The sequence below is a fragment of the Canis lupus genome, chromosome 13 (genome assembly GCF_011100685.1).
Source record: "Canis lupus familiaris isolate Mischka breed German Shepherd chromosome 13, alternate assembly UU_Cfam_GSD_1.0, whole genome shotgun sequence".
NCBI lineage: Eukaryota > Metazoa > Chordata > Mammalia > Carnivora > Canidae > Canis > Canis lupus.
Window position 1 is genome coordinate 4718435 of NC_049234.1, and position 23655 is coordinate 4742089.

General features: G+C 45.6%; 1 protein-coding gene and 1 long non-coding RNA gene across 7 annotated transcripts in view; both read left to right on the plus strand.

The window, feature by feature from the left end:
• Nucleotides 1-23655, plus strand: part of BAALC (BAALC binder of MAP3K1 and KLF4) — a 107187-nt gene that overhangs the window by 6227 nt on the left and 77305 nt on the right. For 2 of the 6 annotated variants that reach the window (XM_038555255.1, XM_038555256.1), the window contains one exon: nucleotides 14363-14469. In XM_038555255.1, the coding sequence (XP_038411183.1) occupies nucleotides 14363-14469 (107 nt within the window). Of the gene's footprint in view, nucleotides 1-14362; nucleotides 14470-19509; nucleotides 19640-19978; nucleotides 20184-21778; nucleotides 21828-23655 lie in introns of those variants that run through there. The other 4 variants (XM_038555258.1, XM_038555259.1, XR_005368476.1 and 1 more) reach the window with 4 other exon arrangements.
• LOC111098506 lies at nucleotides 14706-17513 on the plus strand. The gene is made up of 2 exons (XR_005368477.1): nucleotides 14706-16151; nucleotides 16595-17513. It is a non-coding gene; the product is annotated as an uncharacterized LOC111098506 (long non-coding RNA).

A 23655-nucleotide genomic window follows, 5' to 3' on the forward strand; every position in this document is an offset into this window, starting at 1 on the left:
ACCACACGGATGCAGTCCGCATGCTGGGGTATCAGGCTTGGCTCTCTTCACCTCTGAGCTGTGGAGGCTGGTGAGTGTAGGATGGTGGCTACAGGTGTCCATGGCCCCTTCTTCAGCTTTTCCTTCTTTAAATTCCTTTGACAATACCCCAGTCACCCATTTGCCACTTATAAAGTGTTCCCTTAAATGGTTAATTAATTTTTTACTATAGCTGGTTAGTTGACCTTTTACTATAAATACTAACTCTGGGACTAGACCATAAACTCCTTCAAGGCAGAAGTCTTGCTTTAAATATTTTGTGTCCCCATTCATCACCGGTTCAAAATGAGGTATGCCGGCCAGGTAGGCTCTAGGGGGCTGGATTATGGAGAAGGAGCAGGTCTACCCTCAGGCTGCTCATGATCTGCCTGGGGAGATAGGTAAGCCAATGGAAGACTTTGCCTGTATTTGCTTTGGGCTACACACTCGTGGTTTGGGCCATCTTGGATCTATCTCTCCACCGTCTCTTGGAAACTGTGTCTTGCCCTGAGGGGTTTTCTCCATCCCGCATCAGAGGGGGCACCCATAGTCTAGGCTGCGATCCTGCACTCATTTCCATGATTAGGCATGTGACCAATGGGGTTGGCCTGTGAGGGGTCAGGTGCCTGCTTTCCTGCTGAACTTGAACCTGGGAGGGAAGGAGGCAGGAAGCTGCTCTAGCTGCATGCCTCCCGTGCTGGAGCCTGTAATTCTTCACTTCTAGTCAGGCTGAGTTGAATTCTCTATAGAAACCAATAGAAAATATAGAGAGGTATTATGAGAGGAGGTGTTACGGGGTCATATACAATTACACGTCACGAGTGTATGTGTATGTGTGTGTGTGAAAAACTGTGTGTGTGCGTGTGTGTGTGTGTGTGTGTGTGTGTGTGTGTGTAGGTTTCTGGGAGGAAGTGATACCTGACCTGAATCTTGAAAGACTGGTAGGAGTTAAACAAAGCTGTTCCAGTCAGAGTGGCAGGTCTGCGCTTGCATCCTCAATGCAATGAATCAGTGGAGGTGAAATTCCAGAGGCTTTAAGGGCCTCTGCACTGTGTTCCAGCTCCAGCATGTCCCCAAACATCCATGGAGGGGAAGTGCTTTCAAAAGACGGGCTGAAGGGCGCCTGGGTGGCTCAGTTGGTTCAGCGTCTGCCTTTGGCTCAGGTCATGATCCCAGGGTCCTGGGATGGAGCCTAGTGTCGGGCTCCCTGCTCAACGGAGAGCCTTCTCCCTCTCCCTCTCCCTGCTGCTCTGCTCACTTGTGTGCGCACTCTCTCTGTCAAAAAAATAAATAAAATCAAGAAGAAGAAGCAGAAGCAGAAGAAGAAGAAGAAGAAGAAGAAGAAGAAGAAGAAGAAGAAGAAGAAGAAGAAGAAGAGGAGGAGGAGGAGGAGGAGGAGGAAGAGGAGGAGGAGGAGGGAGAAAACTATGAACAAAATTGCTCTACTTTGGGCTTTGCTGGTTTTCTCTGGGCCTTTAATATGTAAATACGCATCCAGCAATAGAATCCTTTGTCTGCGGAGCACAAAGTATGCTGTCTGTGTTGAAGAGTTTTAGAAAGTTTATAAAGTGCACTTTTCTATGAAGTGTGGAGTAATCATTCAGTAACACCTCCTGCCATTCTGGGTGTAATTGGTGGCATTGTTGCAAAACTTTGATTACATTGTACCAAAGACAACAATAATGTGATTGAGCAGGTAAGGAAGAGCATGATGGGTTACGGAGACTTGTCAATAGTTCCTGCATAATTCAGCCTTTCTCCATGTTGCTTATGAACGGCTCCGACGCAGGCATTATTCCGAAATCCCTGGAATCCAGTGTGGATGGCCTGGACCGCTGGAATGTGCCATGACAGGGGATGCATATTGGCTCAGCTGGTGGAAAGCTCCTAGAGATGAGCCCATTTTTATTAATTATGCTACGGGCTTCTGCAGAGCCCCAGCAAGAGATTGTGTAGAGGGACAGGCAGTGGCAGGATCCACCAGTTGAGATTTCATCCTCAGGGTAATAGGAAGCCTTTGGAGGCTCTTAACCAGTGGGTGTGATAATCAGGTATATTTTAGAGGATGTGAGGTGGGGCTGGTGCTAGAGACAAAGAAACTAGTTAGGAAGCTATTTCAGTAATGGGGGAAGCAATCATAGAGGGCTGAACTGAGTAAGTGGTGTTAGGAATGGGCAGAAGGCACAGCCTGAGACATTTAGGATGCAGAATTAATTGACTTGGCTCTGGAGCAGCTGTGGGGATGGTGAGAAGGGGGAAGTGGGGAGTGGGAGGCAACCCACAACTTCTGGCTCGTTCAACCATGTGGACAGCTGTGGCTCTACAGTTGGCAGGCAGCCTGGTATGGAGGGAGCACGGCACAAAAGAGCTCAGTTTGAATCCTGGCTGTCAACTACTTAGTGCAAGTACGTCAGCATCTCTGTGCCTTGATTTCTTCATCTGTAAAACGGGACGGTAGTCCCCCTATCTTGCCAGGATAAAATGGCACACAGTGTGCTGGAGAAGTGGAGGCTACTGCTCCCAAGACAGGAAGCAGAGAGGAGAAGCGGTTTAAGGAGAGTGTCATTTTAGAGACGTTGCCCTTGAGGTGACTTGGGCGGCAACATGGGGATGTCTGTAGGATATGAGATATCTGAGTATGGAACTCAGAAGAAGGCCTGGCTGGGCAGAGAAACAGGGAGCCATCAACCTTTCAGAATTAGACCAAGGTAGGGCAGTAAAGGAGAACAGCCCAAGAGAGAACCAACAGGGCCTACTGTAGGTTCTAACGGAGGCTATGGGGTGCACCACCATTTGGGGCCACACAAAGGCACGGACAGGAGCCCCCTCATCCATGGTTTCACTTTCCGTGGTTACAGTTCCCCAAAGTCCACCGTGGCCATGGGCAGATAGATGATCTTCCTGGGGAATCATCACAGGATCCATAGTAGCCTAACCCTGCATCACTGTGCCTGCGTCATTGACATGACTTCATCTCCTCACGTAGGCGTTTTATCATCTCCCATCCTCTGAAGGACAGGAGTGAGTACATGCAGTAAGATATTCTGAAAGAGAGAGACCACATTCACATAACTTTTATTATAGCACACTGCTGCAATTGTTCTATTATTGTTGCTATTAATCTCTTGCTGTACCTGATTTATAGATTAAATTGCATCATAGGTACGTCCCTCAGGAAACGCCATGGTGTGTATAGGTTCAGTACTATCCTCCGTTTTAAGCATCACTGGGGTCTTGCAGGGTGGCCCCTGCTGATAAGGGCGCAGCTACTGTAACACTGAGGAATCAGAAGGAAGCACAAATTGGAGTCCGAGGGCCTGGATTTGAGTCTCAGCTCCCCTTCTTACTGGCTGTGTGGTCCCAGGTAACCCACGTAACCTCTCAGGCCTCAGTTTTCTCACCTACAAAATGGGAATGCTACTGATAATAGCCACTTCAGGAGACTGTGGTAAACTAAGGTATATGAGCTTGTGTTTTAAGCTAGAAAGCTTTATAAGCGGTTCCAGGTGATCATTTCCCCCCTGGACTGAATCAGCCTGGTTCTAAGAACAAGGTAACTTTAAGAGGGACTCTGTGGCTCTGGCCTCCCTTGCTTGGTAGGAGTTCCAGTCCATTTAAATTCCTCCCAAGCAGTTCTGAAATCACTGGGCTAGAGGTGCCACCAAAGCACCTGTTTTGAGCAGCCTGGGTGGCTCAGCGGTTTGGCACCTACCTTTGGCCCAGGGCGTGATCCTGGAGACCCGGGATCGAGTCCCACGTCAGGCTCCCTGCATGGAGCCTGCTTCTCCCTCTGCTTGTGTCTCTGCTTCTCTCTCTTTCTCTGTGTCTCTCATGAATAAATAAACATAATAATAAAATGTCAAAGCATCTGTTTTGCTCTGAGCAAGGGGTTCCAAGCCCTTCCAGGGAAATGGCCCCTTATACACAGGCCCTCCCATTCTCACTCACTTGACCCTATACCTTGGCTACACCTGGTGGGACTAAGGGTGGGCCCTGCTCCCAGGGTATCTGATGGGTCCAGGCACTGGAGCCCCTGCCCCTCTCCTGTGCAGAGACTGGACTCAGGTGCCCCAGATGGAAGTGGGAGCCTGGGGGGCAGAGTGAGGGTAGCTCAAGGCACACCTCACCCCCTGTGAGGGCAAAGGCACCTGGTGCCTGGGAGAAGCTGCTCTGCCTCCTGCTTTCCTCCAGCTGTTTTCAGTTTCCCTTCTTCCCTGCCTTCACTGTGAACTCCCCCTGTATGGGGGAACCTCAAGGTACTGCTGTCTGTTCCAGCTTATAGGAGCCTGATTGCCAGGAGATCATCTCAGGGGCGCTCCGGAGCTGTGGAGTTTGCTCAAATAGCATCAGCTACTCTATTTGAAAAATGGAAACACATGAAGTGTGCTGACAGGGGGCTGGTGAACAGGATCACAGCATCCACGCACAGTAAGATCTTACAGCTGGCAAGCAGCACAAGGGAGCCCTTCCCGTACTGATACAGAGTGGTACACCGAACATTTTCCTCAGCAAAAAGTGTGAGGTTCAGAACAGTATGTATAATCTGCTATCACTTGGGCAGCAAAATGAAATCCATGTAATATCTCTGGAATATCACACATAATCTAGTGACACGAGGAGGGGCTGGCTGGCAGTAGTGGTGAGAGAAGGAATTTTCATTGAACATCCATCCAATAATGACTTTTCTAAATCTAGAACCCTGAAATTAAATCGCCCACTTAAACAATCCAATCAGTAAAAAAAATCTTAAAAATGTGCCTTATGAAGTTCAGTGGTCCTGGGTTCGAGTTTGGTTTCACAATTTATTGAATTTATTCTTGTGTATTTTCAAACAAGTTACTCGATCTCTCTGAGCTCTGCTTTCTCATCTGTAAAATGAGAACAGGTATGCCAGCCTGATGGGACTGTTGGAATAAATACTCTACCCTGTGTGGCCCATAGTTGCTATTCAATGTTGATTGGCTATTGTCATCACCAATTTGCCCATGAGGCAATTAACATGCCCCCCCTGGCCTGTCCCATGCTCCCGAAGATGCAAAATTTCAAAGCAGCCCTGTGTTTGTTTGCATTTTTGTCCATTTTGTTTGTTTGTTTTTGTCCAATATTCTCCCCAGGATAAGGGCCGTAAGAGTTGGGCCAAGTAAATTAGAATCTGCCTCTGTTGTACTCAAAATTAGTCTTCTATTTGAAATGGGCTTATTGCCTTTGTACCCAGCCTAAGCCTGTCTGTCTTCCTTTGGAGTGAGTTCTTTAGCCCCTGCTTAGGCCCTTCTGCACAGTCTCCTGAGAGCCAACCCCTGGATTCTCAAAGCACTTCTAAATGCCTGGTGAACCCATTAAGCTATGATGTTAATTATTAGGGTTCCCACTTCCAATCTGCTTCAATCACAGCATGTTATGCATTGTAGTCACTGAAGTGTGACCAGGACTCCAGCAGACTAGGGCCATATTGTTTCTAACTGGAGAAAGACAGGATCCAAGCCGACTCGGTCCCTGTATCTTGCTGGCACTAGGGGGTGCTATCGTGTCTAACCATTTTCTTAAGTTCTTCGTTAGCTTTTGCATGATGGGCCTGCTGTCATCACATCTTGAAGGGTGGGTAGTAAAAGCCACAGGAATATGATTGAGGAAAGGAAGGCCAGGTCTGTGTGTCTGGTTTTCTCTCTCTGTGGAGAGTGGGTGTGAATGCAGATTCCCAGGCTCAACCACCCAGAGCCCTGGGGTTAATTGGGTCTGGACTGGGACCCAGGAATGTGCATTTTAGTAACTCAGGTGATAGCAGTATGTGTGTTTCAAAGGCCAGACTTGAGAAAGCACAACACGGGGGTTGGTTGGTTGTTTTAATCTCCTTTCCCTATCTTTTCAGAGAAGGCACATTTTCATAAAAATGTGTCTGCTGCCTCTCACTCATGGTAGTGTTGCCTCTCCTGGGCCTGCCAATCTCTGGGTGTGTACTCATCTTCATCTGTGGGAATCTTCCAGGTTTAAATTGGGGGTGCTCTCTTCAGGAAGGATTTGCATCTGTTTCTGTCATGCGCTGCTAACTTGGAACCCCTCAGACATCTTCTAGAATAGTAGCCTAATGGAAGAGTCCAGGATTCCACTCCTCCTCCTGGCCACAGGCTCAAGGGTTAGTATCTGGATCATGCCACTGCAGTCACCATTTGCACAGAGGACAGGTGTGTTCTTCCCTGACTGATCACTGCTTGAAGCTCAAATTTCCACTTCTGGTTTGCTCCTTTTTCTGGGGAGGGGGGGTCCCTTGGCAACTTCCCTGATTTCCTACAAGCCTGGTATTTCATCAGTAAGTATGCTTTCTCTGGAAGGTAGTCATTTACAGCAGGAGGGCCTCCCAGAATATTGAATCCAGCATATTACCAGTGGAAGTCTTTATTTTCAAATGTAGACATGCTTATTCCTGTGAGATTAAAGGGTAATCCAGCCATGGTGGGAGAGTTATTCATCCAGTAGAGACAGTTTGGCATCCCACACGGTAGGAGGGTTGAAGGAGCCAGGAACATGGGGGAGGGGGGATGGTCTGTGCATAGATAATTGCTGCTGTTGTGTATTGGGTTCCACTCTGGGTATCTTGCTGAGGCCTGATGAGGCAAGAAGCAGGGTCACAACAAATTCTACAGTGTTATTTGTGTCTGCATCTATCTTTTTCTTCCCTCTTATTTCAGGGAAGGAGGTGTTCCTCCCATATTAACTTCTGTCCCCACCCTGTGGTTTTGGGATTCCATCCCTCTAGTCTTCTCAGGGATTTTGCTCCTTCTAGAATCCTCCCTCTGCTGCATCATCAGCCTCCCCCACCCCCCCCCCCACACCCCTTGGTAGACAATTTTCATGCCCAATGCGTGCCATTTCCTATCTTTATAAAACCCACTCTTGACCCAAGCTGCCATCCCTTTTAGAACCAAATTCCCTTTAGAACCAAATATCTCCAAAACACTTGGCTCTACATGCCCCTCTCACTTCTTCACTTTCCATTTACTTTTATTTTCTCTTTGGTTTTTATTTTTAGTGAGGTAATGCACCCACACTTTTTAGTCAAGTAGTTCTATAAGGCTTGTTATGAAAAAGTCCCCTGCTCTGCTTCCCCCATCAACGAGAGCTACTTATAACTCTTTTGACTGATTTTTTTTTTTTTTTTTTTTTTTGTATTTAACTCTGTGTTTTTAAATAAAATGCTAGTATCAAGTTACTTCTTGGTCCCTCAATTTCAGGCACTCTTAGGCAATTTTGTTTACTGACTCCTGCTTTGAGAGAGTGAAGACTTGACTTAGTTTTTACCATCATTCCTTCCTCTTGCCACAGCACTCACATGTACTCTTACATCAGGGTAAGGATATGGTCAGCTTACAGTTTTGCTTGATTCACAAATCAGTGTCTATTATGATATCAAAAGCTGAGTCATGTTGTAAATCTAGATGGCTTTTTCTTTCTTATGCAATCTTTAATTCTCCTTGAGAATGCCTTTTTTTATTTGCTTAGTTTCCATGTACTTATCACCAGTTCAACTGCAAGCTGTCACTATTTAACTCTTCTCTCAAACCTTTTAGCTTTCACTATCAATTTTGTTTCTTCTCTTGAGGAATTCTCTCCCAGAGCCTTGTGACCTTTGCAAATTTAGATCTTCTCCAGCTGCCTTCTTGAGTTGGTGTAGGTGGCACTGTCTTCTAGGAGGTCCCTTTACCATCAGCCTGGGGATTCTCTTCATCTGTTTCTTTGGTCTTGAGTCCAAACTCTTCTTCCTTTCTGTTTTTGTGGGACACATCTTCCAGTTGCTTCCTGAATAAAGTGGATGGGAGGTAAATTTGGGGGGAACTTGCAAATGAAACTGCCTGCATTCTAAGCTTTTGCTTAATAGGTGGTTGGGCTGGGTATAAAAAGAATCTAGGTTGAAAATAACTTCCTCAGAATTTTGAAGGCAATGTTTTAGTTTGATCTAGCCTCCAGTGTTATGAATGAGAAGTCCAAAGACATTCTGATTCTTAATCCTCTGAATGTCACCTATTTTCTCTTGGGAAGTCTGTAGGCTCTTCCCTTTGTCCCCAGTGTTCTGAAATTTTACAATGATGTGTTTCAGGATAGGTTTATCTTAATCTCTTTTGACAGTTTAACTCTAGGAAATTTTCTTGAATTATTTCATTGATGATTTCCTTCCCTCTGTGTTTTCACATCTCTTTCTGGAATCCCTATTATTTGGGTGTTGGAACTCCTAGACAGGTCCTGTAATTTCCATATATTTTCTTTCCTATACTCCATTTATTGGCTTTTTGGCCTAAGTTTTATTCTTCTAGCCCTTCTACTGAATCTTTCATTTCTGCCATCACAAATTTAATTTCCAAGGGCTTTAAGTTGTTGTTTGTTCTCTGAAGGTAAAATTACTTGCAATCTGGTTTTCTTTCATGGTTGTAGCATCTCCTCTAATATCTCTGAGGATACTAAATATATATCATTTTCTGGAAGTTTCCCTCATCTTGTATTGTTTTTATTTTCTCCAAGTAGCTCTTTCATATGACAGGCTTTCTTCGGCTATTTTGTAATAGTTGCTGTCTGCTTATGCTTGACAGTAGGGACCAAAAAGCTGATTCAAAGCTTTGTTAACATGAGCGGAGCTTATCAACTGTGAGTTTCACAAGAGGGCAATCTCACCTGGGTGTTTTCTTGGGTAACCCTGATGTAGGTATCTTGCCTCTGGACTGGACAATTTCCCAAGAGAATCTTTCCTGCCTGTGTTCTGGAAAGTGAGGAAGGGAAGAGCCCTGAGGAGTCTCAGCACACATAAACATACAATCTCTTTATCTTTCTGCTTGGTGCCCCAGTCTAGAGACCCATTGTTTTATCTTTCCAGAGAATGAAGCCTTTGGGAGGTGGGGGGGAGAGCCAGCAAATGACTCTTCAGCACGTGGTGGGGGTTTTGCAGATACAACTGTTTTTAGGACTGCTTTCAACCAATTCTCCTTGTTCTAATGCCAATTCCTAGCCCCCTTGCCTTACCTCCACATTTAAAGTTTCCTGGTGCCACCAGTCTCTGAGACTTTGAAGTGTAAATGGTGTTGGTTTGAGGCTTCCTCACTGCTGACTTGGGATCCAGCTTTCTTCAACCTACTTAATCAGCTAAAACTTATCTATGTGATTGTCAGCTTTCACAGTGTTGTGGTAGTTCTGTGCTCTCCCCTTCTCACCATACTTCTGGGTTTATAGTAAAGATGATCATGTCATTGTTGTTTATGTGGAGTGTCAAGGGGGAGTCAAGCTGGATGGGTGTGTTCACACCCTTATTAACCTACCCTCTGGGGGCACCTGGTTGGCTCAGTCAGTTAAATGTCTGCCTTCTACTCAGATCATGATCCTGGAGTCCTGGAATCAAGCCCCACATTGGGTTCCCTCCTCTATGGGGAGCCTGCTTCTCCTTCTCCCTCTGCCCATATGCCCACTCATGTACACGGTTGTGCGCCACACACACGCACACACTCTCTCTCTCTCTCAAATAAATAAATAAATAAATAAATAAATAAATAAATAAAACCTTAAAAAAAAAAAAAGCAAACCCCACCCTCTGGCTCTACCTCCACCAACATCTCTCTACCAATGTCACCAGTGACTCTATGTTCCCAAACCCAACACGCTGTTCTTCGTCCCTGACCTGAAACCTCTCAGCAGCGTTTGTCAGAATGAAACGTCCTCTTCTTGGCAGGTTCTTTTCTCTTAGCTTCTGAGACACCACTTCCCATTTCTCTGATGTCCCCTTCTCAGTGTTCTTCTAAAGTTCATTTTCCTCTACTAGTTCTCTGAAGAGTGGATTCTTTGGGGTGGATCCAGGCCATCCTCTCTTCTCTCCCTGTACACTCTCTTCTTTCTCCTTAGGGAATCCCACACTTTTGTTTGTGGTTCGAACACTGACCTTCCTTGATCTCCCATCTTCTCTCACCTCCCAGCGATGTTTGACTTCAAAGCATCTAAAATGGAACTCCTGATATTTTTTCTCTAAATTTATTTCTTATCAAATTTTCCTTACCCACCCCATTATACAAGCAGAAATCTGTCGTGTTTTCTTTTCTTTTAAAGATTTTATTTTTATTTTTTTACTCATGAGAGACTCAGAGAGAGAGAGAGGCAGAGACACAGGCTGAGAGAGAAGCAGGTTCCATGCAGTGAGCCCGATGTGGGACTTGATCCTAGGTCTCTAGGATCATGCCCTGGGCGAAAGGCAGATACTTAACCACTGAGTCATCCAGGTGTCCCCATTCTTGTTTTCTCTATCTTCCTTACCCCAGCATCCAAGACATCGGCCAGCTTTCCTGATTCTACCTCCATAATGTGCCTCCAGTCTACCCATCTTCACTGCCACCTTCCTTAGTCTCTAAGCTGCTGTCATCGGTCTCTTGCTTTGATGATTGCCAACAATCTGCACACTGGTCTCCCTACCTTTTTTCTCTTGGCTCCCTAAAACCAGTTCTCTACACAAGTGATCTTTTAAAAATGAAACAGCAGATTAGTTTCTCTTCTGAGAAAAATACTTTGTGTTGCTCTAACAACAAAATCCACACTTGTTACCATGTCTACACTAGACGTGGCTTCTCTACTGGGCACCCCTGCCACCACTTCTGAGTGCTGCAGTCTCCTATAGAACACAGAGCTCTAGGGACCCCTGGGTGGCGCAGCGGTTTAGCGCCTGCCTTTGGCCCAGGGCGCGATCCTGGAGACCCGGGATCGAATCCCACATCGGGCTCCCGGTGCATGGAGCCTGCTTCTCCCTCTGCCTATGTCTCTGCCTCTCTCTCTCTCTCTGTGTGTGACTATCATAAATAAATAAAAATTAAAAAAAAAAAAAGAACACAGAGCTCTAGACATGCTGGAGCACATGTCTTTCCTATTTTTCTATATGTTTTATCTGGTTAGTAGAGTGCCGAAGGAGTGAAATTTATGCCCTAATATCAGACCACTGCAAAATTTTAAAAATCTTATTTACTGAGGTATAACTGACATATATTAGCTTCAGATGGACAACATAGCAATTCCATGTCTGTACACATTGTGAAATGATCACCACCAGAAGTCTAGTTACTATCCACCTACACTCAGCTGTGTTTAAATATGCAATACAGTATCATTTCCTATGGTCACCATGCTCTACATTACATCCCCAGGACTTACTTTATAACTGAAGTTATGCCTTTTGACCACCTTCACCTATTTCACCCACTTTCCACCCCACCACCTCTGGCAACCACCACAGGCAGGTTTGAGTGGAACTATTTTCTCGTTTTGCTTCCAGCTGTCTCCTTTCTATAGGCTTTGGGCACAAGTTCATAGAGGAAGAGAGCTCAGAGGACTGGGGACATGCGTGAGGTGGGAGGCGATCTGGATAACCACCGTGAGGCTGCACCAAGAATCTTCCTTCTCTCTGACAGCTATGACCTTGCTTTCTGAGCAGGCTTGCTTTCCCCAGATCTTCTTCGCAGGAGGCATTCAGTCTCCCTGGAGCTTTGTCCGGAAAGATTTAACTATTTAGCTTTAACTTGTTCTCACCACGACCACTTACTTTCCTTTAATTCTCTAATCATCCTCCCACCTCACACCTTTTCCCCCTAAAATGTCTCTCCATACATTTTTGAGCCACCAAAAGAGAGACACTGTTTTGCCTGTACAGGGTTTATTCAGTCAGGCACCTTTTTTCTCTTTTTCCCCCCCACAACCCTAATTCTATTCTTGTTTGAGATGCTCTGATAAGCATGAAACCACCTGCTTTCTGACCTGTGATAGCAGCAGTTCCCTGAGGTTCCTGAGTAAGTTGTTTGCTGTTAGCTGAGAACTTGAAATGCACATCAGTTAATTCAACCTTATGAAGGAATCTATCAGGAGGTAGAATCAACAATGCACATAATCAAAACATTCCACCAGCCCACACATAATTTTTACTAGCTTGTTTCTCCCTGGTGCTGCCAGGATAAACACCCTATGCAATATAGAAAATCAACATAGAAATCAAATCCTTGTTCTCCTATTCATGCTTGTTCCTGGATTTGGTCATGTGACTGTTTATGAGGGAGTTTATTAGTGTGGAGTATTTTTCACCCTATTCCAGTAACTATTCTATTTTTCTCAATTCTGAATAGGATTACTATCCGCATAGACACTGCTTGGAATTGGAAAATTTCTCCGAAGGTCCTAATAATCTTCATTTTTCATCCTGTGAATAGTAGGAGCACATATAGCTTTCCCAAATGGGATTGCCCTTGGAGAAGTCCTCTCCTTAGATGTTTGCAGGTAGCCAGTCCCATCCGAACGGCTTTCTTTTTTTTTTTTTTTTTTTTTTTTTTTTTTTTTAAATTTTTTTTATTTATTTATGATAGTCACACAGAGAGAGAGAGAGGCAGAGACATAGGCAGAGGGAGAAGCAGGCTCCATGCACCGGGAGACTGACGTGGGATTCGATCCTGGGTCTCCAGGATCGCGCCCTGGGCCAAAGGCAGGCGCTAAACCACTGCGCCACCCAGGGATCCCGCCGAACGGCTCACATAGACCCGCGTTTAAATCTTGACTTAGGTATTATGGTTGACATGGGCGAGACACTTAACCTTTGTCAGTCTCAGTGTCTCATTATAAAAATGGGGCTTTAATATCACCTACCTCCCAGCATTGCTGTGAGGATTAAATGAGCTAATCCATATGCAAAGTGCCTATTATAGAGGGACTGGGACATAAAAGTGCTCCATAAATGTTAGCTAGAATTAGTCATAGGAGCTGGGTGGAGGACACTGCCTCCCCCCAAGTGTACCTGTTCCAGTCTGAGAAGCCTGTCGGTATGCACCAAAGGTCTGTCTGATACACTGTTCATCAGGTAGGGCGTCCTTGTGGGGATGGATGGTCACCCTCCAGAGCCCCCCGTTGGTTTCCACGGTCACCTCTGGATGCAAAACACAGCTGCATCTGTGCAGAAAGCTGATCCTGCCTATGAGCTCTGCCTCTCTGGCCAGAGGTGGAAACACAAAGGGAGAAGGGCCTCCATACTCTTGGAGCCCCCTTGGGGTTAACTTAACTTGTTCTTGCCCTGTTTTTATTTAAATAAACAAAATAAAATCTTTAAAAATAAATAAAAACAGTTTGTTTATTAATTAATTAATTAATTTATGTGAGAGAGAAAGATAGAGACAGACAGAGACAGAGACAGAGATAGTGAAAGAGCTGGAGGAGGGACAAGAGAGAGAGAAGCAGCCCCCTACTACCTGCCCCACCCACTCACCCCAGCAGGGAGCCTGCCTCAGGGCTTGATCCAGAGACTCTGGGATCCTGACCTGAGTGGAAGGCAGACACTTCACCAAGACACCCAGTAGCCCCAAGAATAAAATATTTTTAAAGATTAAAACAATAGCTAACCTCTACTGAACACTAGCAACACCATGAAGCATAGGTAGTGTGCTTATCTCCATTTCATAGATGAGAGCAAGCACAGAATGTGCCTCTGCTCTCACATGAGCAAGCATCAGAGTCCAAACTGGAGCACATGTTCATTCAAGGGGGAAAAATGCAAAAAACATTCTAAATCCTTGATTTAATGACCCTCAAATGCAAGCAGAGTCAGATCAACCTCCCTCTCATGGGCAATGTATTGGGAGCTTCATGCAAATGGACAACTTCTGTTTTCCAAATGCCCTGCAGGCTGCCTCAGCTTCTCTGCCATCTCTCCCAAGCTGCCAGCAATCTCAGGAGGCAGAATTTTTGCTGGGTTATTACAAATGAAAGACCCGTTGTCTGCCTTGCTCATTTTTCCCCCCTTCCCTCTCTTTACTGTAATCAGGAAGTCATGTTTTTCATTTAGGATAAGGTGATTACTTTTCTATTGACCAAAGACAAACAGAAAGCTTTCCATGTTAATTTTACAAGACAGGATTGAGAGATGGCCTGACTTCCCTGCGTCCCAGCCCTGTCTCTTACATCTATACCATATTTGATGAAGGCGTCAATCCCAATAGCAACAATCAAGGTGGCATGGACAGTGTAACTGACTGTGGTCCTTTTCACCCTTATCTGGGAAAGAATGAATAAAAGTCACCATCTGTCCCCCTGAGCTTTGCCATGCTGTGGTCTGACTTTATGCATGAGTACAGTTAACAGCTTGCTCCACCAAAGGAGTAATATAAGTATGAAAATTAATTTGCACTTTTTCACTTGCCCAGGATTCATTTTTATTTGCTCTGACTCAGTAAGGCAAGCAACTCTTTGCAAAGGGAAATGAATAAGATATACCACATCTCTTTAATGATTGGAGGTCCAGGTTAAGGGTCATATAGGTAAGCAAACAGCAAACAAAAAATTGTGCTTTATTTTCTTTCAGAGAAAGAGTCTCAAGTATCTGGTCTACTCTGTGCTACAGGAACATTTCTGAGAATGGTCAAGAGCCGAAGCCACAGTTTGCCTCCATGCTCCAGACCATGGTCAGAGGTGAGGAGAACATTCTGTTCCTGTCCTTGAGCTTGGCCTTAGAAACCCTGTACTCCTGGACTCCTGGACTCCTGGCATTGTAAACCAGTAGCAGAGGACAGAATCTATCCCATCTCTTTTGGTTCCTCTCTTTTCATCACATTATATTCTGAAGTGCCTGCTGATTCTCTTTTTTTTTCCCCCCAAAGATTTTATTTATTCATTCATGAGAGACAGAGAGAAGCAGAGACACAGGCGGAGGGAGAAGCAGGCTCCCTGCGGGGAGCCTGGTACAGGACTCCATCCCAGGATCCCCAGGATCATGCCCTGAGCCAAAGGCAGACGCTGAACCACCAAGCCACCCAGGTGCCCTGCCTGCTGATTCTCAAACTACTTTTCAGATTCACATGCTGTCAAAATCCTCTTGGGTTCAAGGTAAAGCTTCAGTCAGGAGAACTGATGCACAGAACTGGGATCATTGTTCTTAATAAACACTGTAGACAGCACCATGCAAAGCCATAGAAAATGCTTTCTCCAAGCTTGGGAAGAAGTTACAACCTGCCCTTCCTTTGGTCTAAAGAGAAGGAAGCCTCCTTGGGTACAGACTGAGATGTAGGCTCCAGTCTTCCTCCTCCCTACATTTAGAGTAATGTTTGGCAAATGATTCAACCTTACCTTGTTTCAGGTGAAGAGGAAGTACAGAGGCAATACTGTGAATTCACCCAGTGTGATGCTAGGGGACATAGAGAAAGATGGTGCTAAAGGGCCCTAGGAATATGTTGTGCTATGTGCACGCTTATTCAAAGCCTCCAGGCTTTCTGAATTCTCTTTGGAATTAATCCCGTGGGACAGGGCCTCTCTGGATTTCTTCCCATCCCTTTTTCTTTTAACTATTACAGTCTACAATTTGAAGTTCTGTCATTTTAAAAACATCACACATCCACTTCACCAGCAGCAGATTTTTCTCTCCAGGCTGTTTCTAGAAGAATGTGGCTCATATTCCCCAGTGAGAGAACAAATCGATTATTCACTAAATTTTTTTTTAAAGATTTTATTTATTTATTCATGAGAGGCACACAGATAGAAGAGAGACATAGGCAGAGGGAGAAGCAGGCTCCCTGTAGGGAGCCGGATATGGGACTCGATCCCAGGACCCGGGATCACAACCTGAGTCAAAGGCACTCAACCATTGAGCCACCCAGGTGTTCTTATTTGTTATATCTTATCAATTAGCTACTACTTCACAGAAAGGAAATATAATGAAATCAGAAACTTGGAAACACCGGCAATTGCGTTGTCCTGGGTTTTCCTGTGGAGTATAACAAAGCACCATAGGACATTCATCCAGGCACAGAGATAAATTCTGAAGAATTTGCTGAATCTCTTTAGAATTAATCCAGGGAGCTGGCCTCTCTTCTCCTGAGAATTACTTGGTTTAAAGATTCATGGGGATAATTTACAGTGTTTAGTTTCACATTTAAATTTAATCTTCTCCATCTGTGTTTTGGGGTAACATAGGCAAATTTTTTTTTCCACTTTCACCCTTTCTAACCTCTTAAACCAAGTCCAAAACTCATTAATCTTCTTGCTGTTACAATATTTCAGTTTCTCTTTTTGGTTTTCTCTCTGGTAGTCATGTTTACCCTGTATCACTTGAACTCCAGTGCCACATAACTCCCCAAGGATGGAGTCATTCTTTAAAGGTGAGAGATGAGGAACTGGACCCATGTGACACTTGTCAGCTTTTTTTTTACCCAGATGTGAGGAATGCAATTAGATTTTGTGCTATGGGGTGTTAACTTGGAGCTATTTTCCTTTACAATAAAATTACAATCTGTAGATCAATGAGGATGTGTCAGCCAGTCAAGATTGGAGAACAAGAGGGATGCTCAATGGGTACTACTTGATAATCCTCCAGACAAAGGGCATGGAGCTACACTTCTGGTTTGCTCACTAATTTGGAATCGTGGGATACTCACTGAAATTTGGTATTCAGGATTAAAGAGATTTATCTGGGGTCTGCATCCTGTTGGCCAGAATTATTGCTGCTATAGTTGCTGCTATTGCTGCTGCTATTTGTGTTACTTTTTCACTTGGAAAATTTGAAACTTATAAGGCAGTGAATCTGTCTGTACTCTTTTTTCAGATGACTGATCCTGCGGGCAGGTTGAGGGTCCATCTGTTCTGTGACTGTTTCCATGGAGGTCTCCCTTCTTCAACTCGTGGCAGTTGGGCAGAGCCCTGTGATGCTAGGCCACATAAATAAGATCCGTAGGTGGAAGGGCTTTGGTCCCTAAAGCCCTCTGCTCCAGTTTCCATAGAAACAAGCTAACGGTGATACCCACCACAGGGCTCTTAAAGCCACAGATACTTTATTCTGAGAATTCCATTGTGTTACAAATACCACTCAACAATAGTTTTTTAAAAAAAATTTTTAAAGATTTTATTTATTCATGAAAGACACAGAGAGACAGGCAGAGACATAGGCAGAGGGAGAAGCAGGCTCACTGCAGGGAGCTTGATGTAGGACTTGATCCCAGGACCCCGGGATCCTGCTCTTAGCCAAAGGCAGACGCTCAAACACTGAGCCACTGAGGTGTCTCTCAGCAATAGCTTTTAAAGGCATAATCTACTTCATTGCTCTGGATGGGTTTTGCTAAGGCTTTCAATTCCTTGTTGCAACCCTACCTCCTTTAAAATAATTATTTTTGTTGTTGCTTTTATTTTATATATACATGTATGTATGTAGGCTCCATGCCCAGCATGAAGCCCAATGCAGGGCTTGAACTCACAACTCTGAGATTAAGACCTGAGCTGAGGTCAAGAGTTGGGCATTTAACTGATTGAACCACCCAGGCATCTCTGCTGTTGCTTTGAAACTTCATGGGAAAAAGTGACCATTTCATGCCAGTTGAGTTATAGATTCTGAACAGATGGTTTAAGATAATTTATTATGCCTTATGTATTTACGTTTATTACATTTGTTCCTAAAGTTTTGGGAGAAAATTTAGTTCCAACTAAAGAGTCATAATTAAAAGAGCAAAGAAAAAAAAAAAAAAAAAGAGCCAAGAGCCAGCAATCAGAGGTCCCAAGTGTACTGATTGAAAATTCAGTTCTGCCAGAGATCACACTTTACTTTGTGATTTTGGGTGATACCACAAACCTCTCTGGGCTATGATTTCCTAGTTGGTAAAATCAAAGGACTAGATCAGATGATCTCTAACTTTTTCTAGATTCAAAATTTCTCTGAATTTGTGGTGTTATATAGTAAAAGAAGAGATTCCATGAAAAAATAGGATGTTGCTCTGTCGATGATTATGCAGGAATGGTGGTAAGAAATTTGCAGGAAGGTTGCTAGTAACATCATGGAAAAAGGAAGGAAGGAAAAGAAAAATATCATTTTCCTAACTTCTGTGTGGTAAGAATTTCACAGACATTATCTCATGTGAAAATACATCATTTCAGTGATTTCCTCCTTCAGGGATGCCATTTTTGCTTCTTGCCCCAAATGTGCATGATAGCTAACAGTGATTGAGTGATTGAGTGTTTTTTGGTGCCAGGCACTCTTCCAAGCACTTTACACATACTAAGACAATTTATTATCCCCATTCACAGAGAAGAAGCTGAGGCACAGAGAGGTTAGGAAACACGCCCAACGTTGTCCAGTTGGTAAGTGGCAGAGCCAAGCTCCAAACTCAGAGTTGGGCCCTAGGTCTGTGCTCTTAACCACATCCCCATATTGCCTCTTGTCATTTATTCATTTAAAAAATATATATATGAGAGGCACCTGGGTTGCTCAGTTGGTTAAGCATCTGCCCTTAGCTCAGGTCATGGTCCCAGGTTCCTGGGATCAAGTCCAGCATAGGGCTGCCTACTCAGTGGGGAGCCTGCTTTTCCCTTTCCCTCTGCCTGCCTCTCCCCCTACTTGTGCTCACTCTCTCTCTCTTTCTCTCAAATAAATAAATAAGATCCTTTAAAAAAAGAAAATATTTGATGAACATTGATTATTTGAAGGTAATGCCCTAGAATTGGTCTATCTACTGGATGCTACATAGTATAGGCAATGTAGTCTATATTCTATATGTTATGTATTACATAGTGAATACTACCCCTTTATTCTTTATACTTTATAAGATGTATTAAACAGTACACACTACAGTCTATATACAATGAGTAATATACACAATATGTTACATGGGTATTATATATATAGAAGTGTTTTTCCATAATATGTATTTAGTAAATATATATTGAATGAATGAAAACAATACTCATTCAGCATCATGTTCTGTTCTGGCAGGGCTGGGTCATTGAGGATTTATTCTTCCAATTCTTACCTTTTCCTAGCTCTCACTACGGGTAGTTTCCTTCTTTTACCAGGTGTTCCGGCTTCTTTGGGACAGGTAAATTCACTGGCCTACCCAAGTCCGAGCTCTAGTGTGCAACAAGTTGCTAAGTGTGCAACTTAGCAACTTGAATGAATGGAAGGCTGACAGCTGGGCAGTGGACACAGGGATGTCTAGGCTGCAAGTGGGACTGGAGGGAAGCCAGCCATGCCTCCCAGCCCCATCCAGAGAGGGTGTCCTGGATGCTCAACAGTTCCTGGTCCTTGTTTTGCTCTCTTGAAAACAAAGTTCAAAGTCACAAAACTGGAAAGGTGTTAGTGATAGAGTCTAGTCCAACTTTCTCAGAGATCATAGGCTCCCCCTCCTACTCTCCAAACCAGTTAAGACCAGGCAAGGGCTCTGTTTTTTAAATTCTTGTGGCATTACTCTCTGCCCATTTGGGGGGCTTGTCCTCAGCTCTACCGCTTTGAAACAAGTGGTGAGAATGCTTGGGATCCTTTCCCAAGGGCTTCATCTCTCCAGAATAGAGGAATGGGAGGAAGGGAGGAGAAAAGGGATGAAGGAAGGAAGGAAGGAAGGAAGGAAGGAAGGAAGGAAGGAAGGAAGGAAGGAAGGAAGGAAGGAAGGAAGGAAGGAAGGAAGGAAGGAAGGAAGGAAGGAAGGAAGGAAGGAAGGAAGGAAGGAAGGAAGGAAGGAAGGAAGGAAGGAAGGAAGGAAGGAAGGAAGGAAGGAAGGAAGGAAGGAAGGAAAGAACGGTGCACGGATGAATAGGTGAACAGATGAATGGACGGCCCGGCGGGTGTGCGGACGGCTGGGTGCGCCGGCCCCTGGAGGCGGTAATCCCGGTAATCCCGCCCTGCGGGGCCGAAGCCCTCTAGGGACCCCCGCCTCCCTCTCATTCCCCGGCCGCCGCCCCGGAGGGGGAGGGGGAGGGGGAGCGGGAGCGGGAGCGGGAGCCGAGGCCGAGGCCGAGGGTGCGGGTGAGGGGACGCGAGCGCGGGAGGGAGGGCCTCGCAGGCGAGGAGGAGGGCGGGGGGCGGCGGGCGCGGCTGGAGCCGGGAGCCGGGAGCCGGGCGGGCTGCGGGCTGCGGGCGGGCGGGCGGGCGGGGACGCGATGTCGCCGCCGCCTCGCCGGCCTGGGCTGCGCCGCCGGGGCTGAGCCGCCGGGGCTGAGCCGCCGCCGGAGCCGCGAGCCGCCGGGCCGCCGGGCGCGCCCGCAGCGCGGGAGGATGGGCTGTGGCGGGAGCCGGGCGGATGCCATCGAGCCCCGCTACTACGAGAGCTGGACCCGGGAGACCGAGTCCACCTGGCTCACCTACACCGACTCGGACGCGCCGCCCAGCGCCGCTGCCGCGGACAGCGGCCCCGAGGCGGGCGGCCTGCAGGCGGGTGAGTGAGCGGGAGGGGCCGGGCGGCCGGCGCCGCGGCGCGGGGGGCGGGAGGACAGACCGACCGACGCAGGCCCAGGGCGCGGGGCAGCGGGACGCCCCTGCGGCGGCGGAGCCCATCCCCGGAGCCCCGCGGCCCCGCAGCCCCGCGGCCCCGCGGGGGTCACCCACCCGGCACGCCCCGGCCCCCGGCCCCCGCCCCTCGGTCCCGCCACGTCTCCGAGCACCGGCTGCTGGCCCCTCCCTCTCTGCCGCGGTTCCCAGGCGGGCGCCTGACCCCGATCGCTCGGCTGGCGCCTTCCGTCCCCGCAGGGAGGCAGTTCCCTCGGGCGGCGAAAGCCCGAAAACCGGAGTTGGGCCCCCGCTCGCCCGCGCGGCCCTTGAGCCTGCTGCTCCATCACTCGGTCCACGGCACGGACCTGCCTGCCCACCTCGTGGTGCCGCCGTGCTCCCTGCGAGGCAGCATTACGGCTGTGGATTACATGCCCGGAACAGCCCTCTCTAGCAGAGAGCTAATAGAAGGATATGCAAAGAACTTTCTGGTCCAGTCACAAATCAGAGGGCTTTTTTTTTTTTTTTTTTTTTTTTTTTAAAGCAGATGCTAATAGCTAATAACCGTAGAGAGACTTACCTTTAGTCCTAAACATGTTGGTGGAAAAGGACAAACACGTTGTCAAAAGTCAGATCATTATTTGCATAAAAATATTTTAACTGTTTCTGGATCCCTTTACGTTGTTTTGAATTTTTGAATAATGAATTCAAAATTTTTGAATAAGGAAACCTGAGCTAGAAAATAATGTTAAAGGGCGTCTGGGTGGCTCAGTCAGTTAAGTGTCTGCCTTAGGTTTCAGGTCATGAGCTCAGGGTCCTGGGATCCAGCATGTTGGGCTCCCTGCTCAGGGGAGAGCCTGCTTCTCCCTCTGCCCCTCCCCTGCTCAAGCTTTCTCTCTCTCAAATAAATAAATAAATAAAATATTTTCTAAAAGAGGAAAACGAGGTTAATTTGAAGCATACTGTAAATTATAAGGAGGAGGAAAGAAATGTGAAAAGTTCAATAATCTTATATCCATGCTTCCTACATAAGAACTGCCACTTTAATCTTGAGAATCAGTCTCTCCATCTTTAAGGATCAAAGCTGGTTCCTTGTCCACATGAACTTGGTGATTCCCTTTTTTAAAAAGCAAGACTGTCAGTGAAAACAGTGGAAGACATAACACTGTGTCTCTAATTTTTCTGACACAGCGGCAGGCGATCATAATGGTTACTTTGTGTTGCTGGTGCTTTCAGCAAGTTTTCAAACCATGCGTTGACTCAGCTCAGTGTCAGAAACAAGGATAAGACATAAGCCTTCAAAAGGGACCTGGTAAATGTTAGATTTAACAGCATTTCCCAAGAAGGTGTGGTGTTTCTCAGCAGAGTCAAAGGCCAGAGCTGCACTCCAAGGAAAAATGGTTAAAAAGATCTAGTGTGAAAAAGAACAAAGTACAGCTTCAAGGCAAGGTTGCCCTGGTGACTGGGAGTGTCTGGTGTGTATGGGTATGAGATGCTTATTATGGGATAGCTAAATGTTCATCTCCGGTACTCATTGCTTTTTAGTCTGCCATCTTGACACATCGTGCCTCATCGGATTGGGTCCCTGCAACAGGTGCGGCCTGGGACAAGCATGCTCATTTGTGGTTCCTTGCTAAATATGGGGCAGCCTTGCCAGGCAGGTGGTCTTGAAGACGTCCTTGCTACTGAAGTTTGCCCATTTGGATCCATTTAACCTAGATTCTTCAAAGTGCCTTTCTCATCCCACAGCTGTTTTTTTTGTTTGTTTTTGTTTTTTGTTTGTTTTGATTTTTAAGAGGGAGAGAGCATGAGCAGGGTTGGAGTGGGGTAGGGAGAGGCAGAGGGAGAGAGAATTTTAAGCGGGCTCCATCTCAGGACTCTGAGATCATGAGCTGACCTGAAATCAAGAGACAGACGCGTAACCAACTGAGCCTCGCAGGCCCCATCCCGACAGCTGTTCTTTAAAACTGTACCTATTTCCTTGAAATACTCAGCCCAGTTCAAAGATTCCATTTCTTCTGTAGCACTCCCCAACCATCAGCTCCATACTCACGTCTACTGAAAAGTCCCATTTAAGTCTGTCTGCTTATCAATCTTACTTCAGTTTCTTCATCCAGTCCAGACTGAGGGCATGTCACATGACAGTGCTTGATAAATATTTGTTGGATGAATTCTGCATTTTACTGTAGGAAAGGGGCATTTTTTTCTGCCAGTCCTACAAAGGAAAGTAGATCCTGAGCCTTTGGTGCCTGTTTTTAAAGATCCTCTCCACTAGCCAGCAGAATTCAATTAACTTCTTAGATTTGGCTATTTCATAGCCTGGAATTGAAGACTTAGCTGAAACCACGGTATCTGCTATTCATTGCTTACCTGTGTCACAGCAGCCTGTTTCTTTGTTACAGGAGGAAATTAAATTGGTCTGACATGATTTAGTCCTCATAAAATCAGTTTGCTGGATTGATTCTTACTTCTGTTATCTGATGGGGGTCTTTCAAGGAGAAAAAGAGTCCCTGGGGTTGCCATACCCCAGCCTGCTCAGCCATCCTGTACACGATTAGCATCCCAATATTACTTTGATCACAAGTTCCTTAAGTTACACCCTTAAATATCCCTTCTTGTACTGTTAGGTATTTTCCTAATTTCTTTAGGGAATAAAACAATAATATAATAATTTCTCTAAAGTCCTTCTACTTTATAGTTTTAAATTGCTACAATAATTACTTAGGTAAATGAAAGATGGAGGATTATGAAATTAGGGACTCACAGCAAAATGATTTACCTAAATAAATTGAAATATGTAAAATAAAATGAAGAGCACTCAATATTACCATCAGCTAATGTTTATTGATGGCTTACCAAGGGCCAGGTACTGTACAAAGCAGCACTTAACGTAAATCATCTCACTTAATCCTCATGGCCAGGATGAGGTAGGAACTGCAACCATCTTTCTCTTACTAGTAAGGGAATGAGGCCTAGAGTGTGTGAGTGACTTTTTCCAGTCTAGTACTGGGATCCAGCTCTGCCTGAATCCAAAGCCCACACTCCTAAATACTGCCTTTCTGATTAATGGGAGATTAACTATAGAATTCTTGCTTTTACAGTTGATGGAACTCAAAGTCTACTGTGATCTCTTGATATTCTAGTCTGGTCTCAGCATAGTTTTTTTTCTGGAGCATCCCTGAGGATGGAATGTGTCTTCCCTAGGGAAGGAGGCCTCCTATACCTTAGTGGAGCAAATCCTCTTGTGAGACACTCTCTTGGTTGCTTTGTAATTTCTACCTGGTGAACTCCATGCCCTTGCAGTCAAGTCTTGTGCAGACAGCTCTCAATGTTTGAAGATGGCTGTTGCATCTCCTCTGACCATTGGTTCTCCAGTCCAAACACATGCAAATCCTTCAGTCATTTTTCAGACTTGTGGGGAC